General features: G+C 52.8%; 2 protein-coding genes across 2 annotated transcripts; both read left to right on the top strand.

Annotated features, from left to right (window-relative positions):
• Window positions 1–238: 238 nt before the first annotated feature.
• On the top strand, window positions 239–8188 carry Naglu (N-acetyl-alpha-glucosaminidase). Its single transcript, XM_052196413.1, has 6 exons — window positions 239–665; window positions 1426–1573; window positions 2226–2372; window positions 2527–2612; window positions 4221–4477; window positions 6779–8188. Exons 1-6 carry the CDS (start codon window positions 286–288, stop codon window positions 7981–7983), a joined length of 2223 nt encoding a protein of 740 aa, XP_052052373.1. The 5' UTR covers window positions 239–285; the 3' UTR covers window positions 7984–8188.
• A 558-nt stretch (window positions 8189–8746) lies between these two features.
• Hsd17b1 (hydroxysteroid 17-beta dehydrogenase 1) lies at window positions 8747–11679 on the top strand. Its single transcript, XM_052195527.1, has 6 exons — window positions 8747–9041; window positions 9130–9297; window positions 9438–9617; window positions 9698–9791; window positions 10173–10347; window positions 10445–11679. Exons 1-6 carry the CDS (start codon window positions 8945–8947, stop codon window positions 10763–10765), a joined length of 1035 nt encoding a protein of 344 aa, XP_052051487.1. The 5' UTR covers window positions 8747–8944; the 3' UTR covers window positions 10766–11679.
• Window positions 11680–13006: the final 1327 nt, after the last annotated feature.

Raw genomic sequence — 13006 nt, 5'->3', positions numbered from 1 at the left:
AGTGACTTGCAGAAGAAAGCGAGCCGCGTCCGAAAGGGCTTAGGCATGCGCAGCGTCCCGTCTGACCGATGATATCTCATAGGGTCACCCACCCTCCAGCCACGCGCGCGGTCAGCAGACCCGGAGGGTCTGGGTCCGGAAACCTGGTCCTCCAGGCGGGTAGCAGGAGCCCAATCTTCTAGGCCACGTGGCCCGAGGTCCGCAGCCGATTGGATGCTGGCAGCCCCGCCCCGCGGGCCCCGAGCTTGGTATTGGTTGTGAGCAGGCCAGGGTCGCGCGGTTGGCATGATGGGAGCCGCGGGGCTGGCTGTGATTCTGTGGTTCCTACTCCTGGCCCGGGGCTCCGTGGGTGATGAGGCTCGGGAGGCAGAGGCCGTACGGGAGCTGGTGGTCCGGCTACTGGGACCCGGGCCGGCGGCCAATTTCTTGGTGTCCGTGAAGCGCGCGCTAGCGGACGAGTCGGGCCTGGACACCTACAGCCTGAGCGGCGGCGGCGGGGTGCCAGTGCTTGTGCGCGGCTCCACGGGTGTGGCGGCCGCCGCGGGGCTGCACCGCTACCTGCGTGACTTCTGTGGCTGTCAGGTGGCCTGGTCCAACTCTCAGCTGCACCTGCCGTGGCCGCTGCCCGCTGTGCCCGACGTGCTGACCGAAACCACTCCCAACAGGTATTGATGCCGTGGGTCCCAGCCGGCTGGGGTCGCTGCCTGCAGCCTCCGGACACCCACCGATGGTGCGATGGTGCGGACCTGTACGCCTGGGTCGGGGCTGCAGCTACAGGCACGTTTGGAGACGGAAAAGGAAGTGCAGGCTCGGGCTGTCCGTGCCTTCAGATCTAGGCTCCCCTCTAGCTGTGTGGTCTTGAGCCAAGTTGGAAATAATGACGGAGCCCTGTTGATTGAGAACCAGCTCGTGATAGTAGAATTTCAAAGGCATTCTCGTGATCCATGCATTTCATGTCCCCTCCTTTGACCTCTCTGAAGATGCTTTGGAGTGACCCTTCCCAAAGCCCTGGGCCTTTATTCTAGCACTTGCCACACTGTAAGGGGATTACGCCTTCACACATCCATCTCCTCCATCATACTATAGGAGCTGTGAGTTCTCTTCAGGACAGACACTGATTTTGCCTGTGGCACTGACACCCTAAGACACCACAGGAAGCACAGTAGGAACTCTGGGCATGTTGAATGAAAATGAAGTTATGTATTCACAATAGCTACTAGGCTGGGGAGCCCTTTGGGAAATTCCAGGTTCACCTGAGGTAGATGTGGAATTAGCAGGAGAGGGGTCACTTTGAAACCTTTGCCCCACTGTCCTGTATGAATACTGTGTTGGGGGTAGTATTCCAGTACCAGGCTGCCTCTGAAGGGTTACAGAGCGGTGAGTAAGGCATCCCACATGTCCCCAATAATGTGCCCATACCCGCAGGTACCGCTATTACCAGAATGTGTGCACGCACAGCTATTCCTTCGTGTGGTGGGACTGGGCCCGTTGGGAGCAAGAGATTGACTGGATGGCGTTGAATGGCATCAACTTGGCACTGGCTTGGAATGGCCAGGAGGCCATCTGGCAACGGGTTTGTGCCAACCTGGCCCCTCACACTCTCCTGCCTTCCTCACACACCCCACTGGCCCTGGGGAACCGAGGCTTCCCAGGGTGGGACAAACTACCTGGTGGTACATGGCCTGTAATCCCAGGACTCAGGTAGAGGTAGAAAGATTCAAGATTGAGTGCCAAGGCAGGAACCCCATCAGGGCAGGAACCCGGAAGCAGAGACCTTGGAGGGACGCTGCTCGTGTCAGCCTTCTTCCTGGCTTGGTCGCTTTGCTTTCTTATATACCCAGAGCCACCTGCTCAGGGATGGCACAGCCTACAACAGCCCGAGCCCTTCCATATCAATCACCAGTCAAGAAAGTGCCCCTTCAGGCCAATCTGATGGGGGTATTTTCCCAATGGAGGCTTCCTCTTCCCAGATGACCCTTGCTTAAGTAAGGTTGACCAAAAAAAAAAAAGAAGCCAAAGACTCTCCCTGGATTGAAGAAAGCCTCTTTGTGTCCCAGATCCTCACCCATCCACAAAGTTGACACACTTTAGCCTGTGAGCTCCCTGTAGACTGAGATGCAGATCTTAGTAGCAGTAATACCCAGCTCGAGGTCATGAGCAGTGTTCAGTGACATGGTGAAGGAGGGTTCGTGTGTTTATAGGTGGGGCCTCTTCCTGCTCCACAGGTATACCTGGCCTTGGGCCTGACCCAGTCAGAGATCGATAAGTTCTTCACTGGTCCTGCCTTCCTGGCTTGGGGACGCATGGGTAACCTGCACACCTGGGATGGCCCCCTGCCCCGTTCCTGGCACCTCAAGCAGCTCTACCTGCAGGTAAAGAGCGACAAAGGAAAGGCTCTGGGTGCTGGGTGTTCACAGACCAGGGATGGGTGCTTAGCTAGCCTCAGAGCTCTTGACTGATCTAGAGATCTGTATTCCCTCCCTGAGTGAACAAGGGTCCTGTCACATTGACCTCTGTCCCTCCCAGCATCGAATCCTGGACCGGATGCGCTCCTTCGGCATGATCCCAGTGCTGCCTGCCTTCGCGGGGCATGTTCCCAAGGCCCTCACCAGGTGAGGTCCTCCCTCCCTGCTCAGCTCCAAGGGAAAAGGGTTGCCCTCCAAAGCATGATATAAACGCTGAAACTTTGGATGTCGGCACAGCTTCACTCCTGCCTCTGCTGTCAGCCACTGCTGTGACGACTCTGTGACTTGATTTTCTTGCTTGTAAAGTGGAATTGTCGCTGGGTCTGATGGTACACTCTTCTGATCCTGGTACTTAGGAGTCAGGGGCAGGAGCACCACCAGTTCCAGGCCAGCCTGAACCACATAGAGAAACCCAGTCTTCATGTATATATGTGTGTGTATATATATATATTAATATTTATATTTATATCTATATTTACTTACTTATATATATATATATAAATATATATATATATTTACACTCAGGGGATGGCGGCTTGCTAGAGAGATGTCTCAGCTAAGGGCACCTGCTGCTCTTGCAAAGGACTGTGGCTCAGTTCCCAGCACCCACATGGTAGTTCCCAGGCATCTATAACTCCAAATCCTGAGGAGCTGATGAACTTCCGGGCACATCATGCACGCGGTGCACAGACATACATGCAGGCAAACGTTGATACGCATAAGATAACAATAAATCAATCTAAAGTATTCCCAGGAGCCCCAAATTGTTAACATCAGATTTAGAAAACTCACCAGATTTTAAAAAGGTTTTCATTTCTTTTATGTGCATGGGTGTTTTGCCTGCACGTAGGTCTGTATACCACATCCACGCCTGGTGCTCTTGGAGAACAGGAGAGGGCATGGGATGCCCTGATGCTGGAGTGACTGTGAGCTGCCACGTGGATGCTGGGAATGAAACCTGGGTCCTCTGGAAGAGCAGCCAGAGCTCTTAACTGCTGAGCTATCTCTTCAGTCCCTAATTTTAATATGCATACGTGAATAATTTATATATGCTATATATAAATATATAACTTAATTACTAGTTAAGGGATATTTAAAGAAACAGAATGAAACATTACTAAGTAACAAGATAGCTCCTTCACCTGCTGTGCTGGGTGTGCATACTTCCAGGCACAGAATGCTAGTGAGTAGCTGCTCTTGCCGGCAGCCTAGCGAGTGTGTTCATCTCTGTCCTTGTTTTTGAACTGTCTTCTCCTCTGTGGCTGGAGAGAGACCTTCAAGGCCTGGATGAGGCCCCTCCTCCTTTGTGAAGCTTTGCCAGGCTCTGTCACACCTGGGAGCACCTGGCCCCCCGCCACTGTCACAGAGTGTGGTGCTGGCTGCTGGTGGCCTCTCCATCTTGCTCACCAAGCTGTGGGAACTTAAGTCTTTTCGTTTGGTGAACTTTTGCCCAGGGGTCTACAGATGTCAGGCCCGGTCCTGCACTAAGTCCTGGGGTCACCCATGTCTGCCTGTGGCTCTGTCCCTAACAAGAGATCATTGGCAGAGGGAGGCAGCAGAACCTTTTTAGACAGGGACAGTGAGGAAGAAGCAGGTGGATAAGCCTTAGGGGTGGAGGGAAGGATACCAGGCAGGGGACAGACAGAGCATGCGTGAGCATGAGGAAAACCACAGCTGTGAGGCTGGGGAGGGTGTCAAGCCAAGCCAAGCACTGTGTCAGCCTCTTTCAACTCTAAACCTTCCCCCCTCCCCCAGAGTGTTCCCACAGGTCAATGTCATCCAGTTGGGGAGCTGGGGACATTTCAACTGCTCCTACAGCTGCTCCTTCCTTCTGGCCCCAGGAGACCCCATCTTCCCCCTCATCGGGAACCTCTTCCTACGGGAGCTGACCGAGGAGTTTGGCACAGATCATATCTATGGGGCTGACACCTTCAATGAGATGCAGCCTCCCTTCTCCGACCCCTCCTACCTCGCTGCTACCACTGCAGCTGTCTATGAAGCTATGGTCACTGGTACGGTGCTTGGGACAGAAACCCCCCAGAACATGAGAGAGGGAGGCTGGGTGGGAGGAGGACAGGTACCCCGGTGATAGCGTGCTTTTCTGCTCAACGGCGTTTACGCATACGTGCCATCCCACTTAACCACACTGGGCACTGAGCATATGACCTTGGGCATATTTTTTCCCCTCCTGGGGTTTGTTAAGCCATCTGTGCAGTGGGGCTTGCTCTTAGACCAGGATGCCTAGCCCTGTAAAAAAAAAAAGAAAGAAAAAGAAAAAAAAAAGTCAGGCAGAGGCAGGCGGATTTCGAGTTCGAGGCCAGCCTGGTCTACAGAGTGAGTTCCAGGACAGGACAGCCAGGGCTACACAGAGAAACCCTGTCTAGAAAAAAACAAAAACAAAATCACTGAGTGAAACCTAATTGAGAAGATTTTAAGCCAGGCATGATGGCATATGCCTGTAACACCAGTGCTTGAGAGATAGAGGCAGGAGGATCAGGAGTTCAAGGCCAGCCTGGGCTACTTGAGATCCTGGGCTACTCCTTGGGGGCAGCAAGGAGAAGGCTTGGCAAGTAAGGCACTCAAGCCTGAGGAGCTGAGTTTGATGTATGGAACCCACAAAAAGATGGAAGGAGAGAACCGCCTCTACAGAGCTGTCCTGTGACTTGCACATGTGTGTTCACATATACATGTCACACATGTGAACAACAACCATCACCATCAACACCACCGCCACCAGCAGCAGCTGCATCAAAGTTTTTATTTGGAGCCAGGCACGGTAGCACATGCCTTTAACCTAAGCACTCAGAAGGTAGAGGCAGGCATATCTCTCTCAGTTTGGACCAGCCTGGTCTATGGAGAGAATATCAGGACAGCCAGGGCAATATAGAAAGACTCTGGCTCAAAACAGAACAACAACAACATTTTTTTTCCTTTCTGTTTGTTTATTTTTCAAGACAGGGTTTCTTTGTGTAGCCCTGGCTGTCCTGGAACTCACTCTGTAGACCAGGCTGGCCTCAAACTCAGAGACCCACCTGTCTCTACCTCCCAAGTGCTAGGGTAAAAGGTGTGTGCCACCACTGCCCAGTAACAACAAAAATGTATTTGTTCTCCACCTCATTGTAAAGTAGGTCATGTAGGTCAGAGGTTACACATGTATCCTGTCCCACAGATGTGAGGCCAAGACTCCTTTCTTCCGCTTATAGAGGAGAAGGGGACCGATTGATAAAGAGCTCTCTGAGAGGTGCCCTGTCACCCTGAAAGAGAGTGACACACTGGTTTATGCTCCTCTGAGCAGCATTCTCCAAGCATGATCTGGAGCCAGAAGCCTGCACCTCGCTCTAGAGCAGGGGGTCTCAACCTTCTTAATGCTGAGACCCCTTAATACAGTCCCTCATGTGGTGACCCCCAGCCTTAAAACTATTCCATTGCTACTTCACAACTGTATTTTTGCTACTGTTCTGAATCATAAGATAAATATCTGAAATGCAGGATATCTGATATGTGACCCCTGTGAAGAGATCATTGACCCCCAAAGGGGTCCAGACTCACAGGTTGAGAACCGCTGCTTTTAGAGCCTTTGCTTTTTCAATTGAATGTTACATTTACGTGCCTTTAATCCCAGCACTCTGGGAGGCAGAGGCATGTGGATTTCTGAGTTCGAGGCCAGCCTGTCTACAGAGTGAGTTCTAGGACAGCCAGGGCTACACAGAGAAACAACAAACAAACCAACAAAAACAAACAAAAAAAAAAAAAAACCCCAAAATGCATTTATTTATTTGTGTGTGTGTGCCACACCCGCTGCACATATGAAGCCCTCAGGTAGCTTGTAGGAGTCTGTTCTTTTCCCTCCGGGATGTGAGCTCGAGGGTAGAACTCTGGTTGTCAGGTTCAGCACGAAATACCTTCTCCAGCTGAGCTTCTCAAAGGCCTGATCTTGACCTTTTTTTTATTTCCGCAGTGGAGTTCAGGCATGAACTTTAACCTTTAATCGTGAGCCTTTGGGAAACAGTTAAGCTTTATGTAAACCCAGATATGCTGGGATTTGGATATAAGGACTCCAACTCCTGGATGTCTAATTGGCAGGTCCAGAATTTGGGGGCCAGGCATCTGCGTCTTAAGTTTTCTGGGTTGCTCTGATATCCAAGCTAGATCAGTGGAGTCCTGGAGTTTCAGGAGGCAGGATGGGCAAAGGAGCCCTGGTGATGGTAAAATGGAAGGTGGACATCATGGGAGATGTGTAAGCTGTAATAATCACCCGATTTCCTCAAGAAAACCACTCCTCTCATCACCTCTCTGTCTCCTCTCCACTGTAGTGGACCCTGAGGCTGTCTGGCTGCTCCAAGGCTGGCTCTTCCAGCACCAGCCCCAGTTCTGGGGCCCCTCTCAAATCAGGGCTGTGCTGGAGGCCGTGCCCCGTGGCCGCCTCCTGGTTCTGGACCTGTTTGCCGAGAGCCAGCCTGTCTACACGCGCACAGCTTCCTTCCACGGCCAGCCCTTCATCTGGTGCATGCTCCACAACTTTGGGGGCAACCATGGCCTGTTCGGAGCCCTAGAGGATGTGAACCGAGGCCCCCAGGCAGCCCGCCTCTTCCCCAACTCCACTATGGTGGGCACCGGCATAGCCCCCGAGGGCATTGGCCAGAATGAAGTGGTCTATGCTCTCATGGCTGAGCTGGGCTGGCGCAAGGACCCTGTGCCAGATTTGATGGCCTGGGTCAGCAGCTTTGCCAGCCGCCGGTACGGGATCTCCCAGCCGGATGCAGTGGCAGCCTGGAGGATCCTACTCAGGAGTGTCTACAACTGCTCTGGGGAAGCATGCAGTGGGCACAACCGAAGCCCGCTGGTCAAGCGGCCGTCCCTACAGATGAGTACAACTGTCTGGTACAACAGATCAGATGTATTTGAGGCTTGGCGACTGCTGCTAACTGCGGCTCCAAACCTGACCACCAGCCCAGCCTTCCGCTATGACCTGCTGGACGTCACCCGCCAAGCAGTGCAGGAGCTGGTCAGCCTGTGCTATGAGGAGGCAAGGACTGCCTACCTGAAGCAGGAGCTTGACCTTCTGCTCAGGGCTGGAGGCCTCCTGGCCTATAAGCTCCTGCCTTCACTAGACGAGCTACTGGCTAGCAACAGCCACTTCTTGCTGGGAACCTGGTTGGACCAGGCCCGGGAAGCGGCCGTGAGTGAGGCTGAGGCCCAGTTTTATGAACAGAACAGCCGCTACCAGATTACCCTGTGGGGGCCTGAGGGTAACATTTTGGACTACGCCAATAAGCAGCTGGCAGGACTGGTGGCTGATTACTATCAGCCACGCTGGTGCCTCTTCTTGGGGACTCTGGCTCACAGCCTAGCCAGAGGTGTCCCCTTCCAACAGCACCAGTTTGAGAAGAATGTCTTCCCACTAGAGCAGGCATTCATTAACAACAAGAAGAGGTATCCCAGTCAGCCCCAAGGGGACACTGTGGACCTCTCCAAGAAGATCTTCCTCAAGTATCACCCCCAGCCTGACTCTTTGTGACAGATCAGCCACCTCAGGGACCTGCTGGAATAGGTCCTCAAATCCAAGCAAGCCCAGGATGCTCCCCGTGCCTGGGAGAAGGAGCCAGGGCCTGACAGTGAGTGGCGTGACAGTAATGGCTTGGAGGGAAACGGGGTGCTTCCTTCCACGCCAGACTTGGGGGTTAAAGTACAGTTTTCTGTTAACAATAAACTGCTGAATCCGCCTGGGTCTCTTCCATTAAAGTACTGTATGTTGCTGGCATGCCTGGAAGGGCTCGGGTGCACATTCGGACCCTGGTGTGGAGGCAGCCCTTCCCAGGCCTCACCTCAGCTCCATTTTAATTCTGGTCCCCAGCCTTAGAAGGTGTAGTGCAGCAAGCTGGTGGTTATAATTGTCCCTGAGCGTGTGGTGGTATACATCTGGAATAACAACCTTGAAAAGCTAGAGGTGGGAGGATCAGAAGTTCAAGGCCAGCCTCAGCTCCGTAGCGAGTCTGAAGGCAGCCTAGGGGATGCAAGGTAGCCTGACTCCAAACAGCTAAAAATGAGGTCCCTGCCTTTAATTCCAGCACTCAAGGGTCAGAGGCAGATGGATCTCTGAGTTCAGAGGCCAGCCTCGTCTACTTGATTGTCTCAAACCCAAATAAGTTCCTTGAACAGAAGCATTTTCCCTGTGGCCAGATCTTCCCAGCAGTGCTCAGTTCAAAGCCAACAACCTGGCTGCTACCTATAGAAAGTGCTGCTTGCAGGCACCCCTTCCCCTGACCCACTGAGGCAGTTTAGGGTTACAACACCCTTTTCTCCTGCTTTGACGCACACCAGCCTGGGGGAAGCCTTCCAGGGACTCGACTCAGCCTTGAGATTGCCAACAGACACAACAAGGGGCGGGCGCACTGTGGGGCAGGAGCAGAGCCAAGCAGATAGGCAGCCCTAGCCTGCCACTAGGACCCTGCACACTCTGGACTTCAGTGCTTTTTCACATGGAGCCCACGGTAGTGCTCATCACCGGCTGCTCCTCCGGAATCGGCCTGCACTTGGCTGTTCGTCTAGCTGCTGAACGTTCCCAGAGCTTCAAAGGTATGGGAGGGGAAAGGTCTGGAGGCCAGGGGAGAGCCCTCAGAGGGCTTCATCCTCTCCTGAATCTTCATCCTCTCCTGAATTTTAGTTTATGCCACATTACGGGACCTGAAGGCACGGGGACCACTGTTGGAGGCAGCTAGGACTCATGGGTGCCCTCCTGGCTCCCTGGAGATACTGGAATTGGATGTGAGAGACTCCGATTCTGTGGCTGCTGCCCAGGCACGCGTGACTGAGGGTCGTGTGGATGTACTGGGTGAGCCTCTCTGAAACATGCTATAGGAGTCTTTACCCTCCAGCGTCCAAACTATGTCCCGAGTGAGTTCAGGGACCATGCGAGGACAACGCAGGAGGAGAGAGTGGTTCACAAGTTGGGTCTGCGCTCTCTCCCCTCAGTCTGTAATGCTGGCCGCGGTTTGTTCGGGCCGCTGGAAGCGCATGAGTTGAACGCTGTGGGTGCTGTGTTGGACGTGAACGTGCTCGGGACCATTCGGATGCTGCAGGCCTTTCTGCCAGACATGAAGAGGCGCCACTCCGGGCGTGTGCTGGTGACCGCGAGTGTGGGAGGCTTGATGGGTGAGCGAAAGGGGCAGAGTAAGGGGTTCAGGGTACAGTGGGGAGCCGCAGGGCCTCTGCAACCTTGTTTCCCCTTCTAGGACTACCATTCCACGAAGTGTACTGTGCCAGCAAGTTTGCGCTGGAAGGTTTGTGTGAGAGTCTGGCGATCCTGCTGCCGCTCTTTGGAGTCCAGTGAGTTACCAATCCTCCAGAACCCTCCGAGGCTTGGGAATCCTGGCACCAGATCTTGCAGATGCTCTGCCTCTGGCCCTCCTCCGACTCACGTTGTATGCTAGACACTATGCAGGGCGCTTGACACAGATTATCTCACTAAGAGCCACCCTAGCTCTTAAGGCATACTGGGATAAGTAAATAGAGCGAGCAGGTGACTAGACCCCAAATGGGCAGAGGAACCCTTCCCTAGCAGCCCCATAGCGCTGGGGCAATGCGATCACCATGGTTCTGCCAGCATCTGCTACCAGCGTTCAGCCCCTTCAGTCCCTTTGTGAAACTAGGGCCAAGTTTGTGGTCCCGCCACTAACGGTCGCTGTTGTCACCACCCCTTCCCTTCAGCGTGAGCCTCATCGAGTGCGGGCCAGTGCACACAGCCTTTTATGAGAAGCTGGAGGGCGGCCCAGGCGGGGCTCTGGAGCGAGCAGATGCTCAGACCCGACACCTCTTTGCTCACTACCAGCGTAGTTATGAGCAAGCTCTGAGCAAGGCGCAGGACCCAGAGGAGGTGACGGAGGTGGGTACAAACCGAGTCTCCGCGCAGTCTCTGGGTGGGGCGTGATGACACACCCCCAGGGGTGCCCCGCAGACACATGCTGCTCTTCCTTCTTCAGCTCTTCTTGACTGCAATGCGAGCCCCGCAGCCCGCTCTGCGATACTTCTCCACGAACCGCTTCCTGCCGCTGACCCGAATGCGCACGGAGGATCCCAGTGGCAGCAGCTATATCGCGGCCATGCACCGCGAGGCCTTCTCTGATCTGCTGGACCAGGAGGGTGCCAAGGCTGGGGCCCAAGCCCCGGGAAATCCAGACGCAGCCTCCAGAACCCTCATTTGCCCTCCTGAATGTGCAACCCCTCGGGTGGTATCTGAATTGGGGTGGTCTGCATCGGATAAACTGTGTCGGGACAAATCATGCTACCAGCAAAAGATCTAAGCCAGAATCTCTTTCTTCTTACTTTAGAATGTGCTTTGTTTTAAGACAGGGTCGCACTCTGTAGCCCAGTCTGGACTGTAACTCATAAAGATCCACCTGTCCTTGCCTTCCTCCTGAGTGCTGGAACCTTAGGCCTATGCAACCACACACTTCTCAGAATCATTTGAAATAGTGCAAACCTCTTCATGGGTCAAGATAAGAGGGCTGATATCCAATGTGCTAGGTTAAGAAGTTTTTTTTTCTTCCAATAAATGTATTTATTCATTATTATTATCATCGTGTATGATGTAGAGGGGGACACATTTCATCGTCACACAGAGTACAGAGATTAGGTGACAAGTTTGTTTCCTCTCCCACCATGGAGTTCAGGGATTGAACTCAGGCCTTCAGGCTTGAGCTATAAAAACTTCTAACCCATAAGCCAGCAAGTTGGGACCAGGCTGTAACAACCACCACCAATTTTTGTTGAATAGTGTCTTATATAGCCCAGCCTGGTCTTGAACCTGCTATGTTGTTGAGGATGACTGAAATGTCTAATTCTCTGTCCTCCCCTCATGAAACTAGGGTCAGGCTTGTGGTCCCCACCACTAACACATTAACCATATGTTCCCATGTATATGGGCAGGTGTGTGTGTGTGTGTGTGTGTGTGTGTGTGTGCATGTGTGGAGTCTGGAGTCTTGACTTGTTCCTTATTTGTCGACGCAGGGTCTCACTGAACTTGGAGCTTATGTTTGTCTGGACTAACAGGTTGCCCTCAAGGATCCTAGGTCTCTTGTCTCCCTAGTGCTGGCATTACAAGAGGACATGAAGGGAAGCCCTGGGTTCTGGGGATCCCAGTGGGCCTCCCTGGGCCTTTAGCTGTGACACAGGCATCCTTTCTCCATCTGAATAAACTTCAGATCTCATGGCTTCATTGACACTTGTTTTTGTTGTTGTTTCTTTGTGTTTGTTTTTTTGAGACAAGGTTTCTCTGTAGCCCTGGCTGTCCTGAAACTGGAACTGTAGACCAGGCTGGCCTCAAACTCCACCTGTCTCTGCCTCCCGGTGTTGAGATCAAAGGTGTGCATCACCAGCGCCCAGCCCTTGCCATCTTTTAACTGGTTCACTCTCCCTGGTCTGTGATTGTATTGGGTTATCAGGTCTTCGCTGTTTTCCTGAGCTACCCAACATATATATATATATATCTTCCACTCCAGCATGGGTCTTTCCATCTGTTTTACTCTTCTTTATTGTCTGATCACCACCAGATATATTCTGGATTTATGATGTAGTCATCTTATTCCAAGCCCTCCAGGAATCTATTTCAGAGAACTTTGTTCTCTGTTTTCTTCTTTCTACCTAGAACAGTGCACTAAATAGACACTCACTGGATAAAAGCAACACTCTGTGGGGCACACAATGAGATTCTGTTTCAAAACAAACAAACAAACAAATAAAAGATATAATCGTGCTAAATGTAAGACTAACACTGGCTTTGATTCCCTTAAACGCCTCTCTAAAATCCAGTTTGAACTGTCTCCTGCAAGAAGCGTAACAAATTAGTTACTTTCCAAGGCCAGGTTTCCGGACCACAGCACAAGTGTCTCCTCTCCTACTGTCTAGCTGCAGCACCCTCCCCTTCCCACGCGCCGCCTCACCCCACCCCCCACCCCCAATAGTCCAGGCGATGCTTCTGGGATCTCACAACAGCGCTCGGCTCTTCTAGGAATCTTGAGGCTGGTTTGTTTTCTTTTTTGCTATCTCCGGGAGCCTGAGGTGTTTTCTAATGGGTGTCTGGTTTCCCCTCCACGCCCGCGACTACCAACTTAACTTTCCAATCCTCAGTAACTTCTGAGAATCCTGACCTCTAGGTCTTCTTCCTCGCCCCCGCCCCCGCACCACCCCCCCAGCCCCGAAGCGCTACTGAACTATCTTTGCAAACCTAAGCACAGGGTTACATGACGCCCAGAGAATTCTATAGAAGGCACCAGACTTCGCCTCTAGGTGTTCCAAAACACTCAGAAAACCAACTGCCCGTGTGTGAAATGGGAATGTGGGTAGACTGTCCAGTAGCTTCCCTGGGAACGCTGGCCCAGAGCAAGTGCAGCAAAGCGATCCAACTATCCCTGGTCCTGGCTTTGCCACCGCCTCCTGGCAAACTGGAGGAAGCAAAAAACACCAGGAATCCCCGAAACGAGCTTTGCAGCCCGCTCTGCCCGCTTCCTCTAAGTGGATCCGGTGCCAGGGATTCGCTCATCCCG

The sequence above is a fragment of the Apodemus sylvaticus genome, chromosome 10, assembly GCF_947179515.1.
Source record: "Apodemus sylvaticus chromosome 10, mApoSyl1.1, whole genome shotgun sequence".
Taxonomy (NCBI): domain Eukaryota; kingdom Metazoa; phylum Chordata; class Mammalia; order Rodentia; family Muridae; genus Apodemus; species Apodemus sylvaticus.
This window is presented reverse-complemented; position numbering and strand designations above follow the sequence as displayed.

Bases quoted from the DNA above. Each gene is read 5' to 3' on its own strand.
- Naglu (XM_052196413.1), top strand. From the start codon at position 286: ATGATGGGAGCCGCGGGGCTGGCTGTGATTCTGTGGTTCCTACTCCTG. The intron at 666-1,425 runs GTATTGATGCCG...CCATACCCGCAG, and splicing joins ACCGAAACCACTCCCAACAG to GTACCGCTATTACCAGAATG. The intron at 1,574-2,225 runs GTTTGTGCCAAC...CCTGCTCCACAG, and splicing joins AGGAGGCCATCTGGCAACGG to GTATACCTGGCCTTGGGCCT.
- Hsd17b1 (XM_052195527.1), top strand. From the start codon at position 8,945: ATGGAGCCCACGGTAGTGCTCATCACCGGCTGCTCCTCCGGAATCGGC. The intron at 9,618-9,697 runs GTGAGCGAAAGG...TTCCCCTTCTAG, and splicing joins GAGTGTGGGAGGCTTGATGG to GACTACCATTCCACGAAGTG. The intron at 9,792-10,172 runs GTGAGTTACCAA...CCTTCCCTTCAG, and splicing joins CTGCCGCTCTTTGGAGTCCA to CGTGAGCCTCATCGAGTGCG.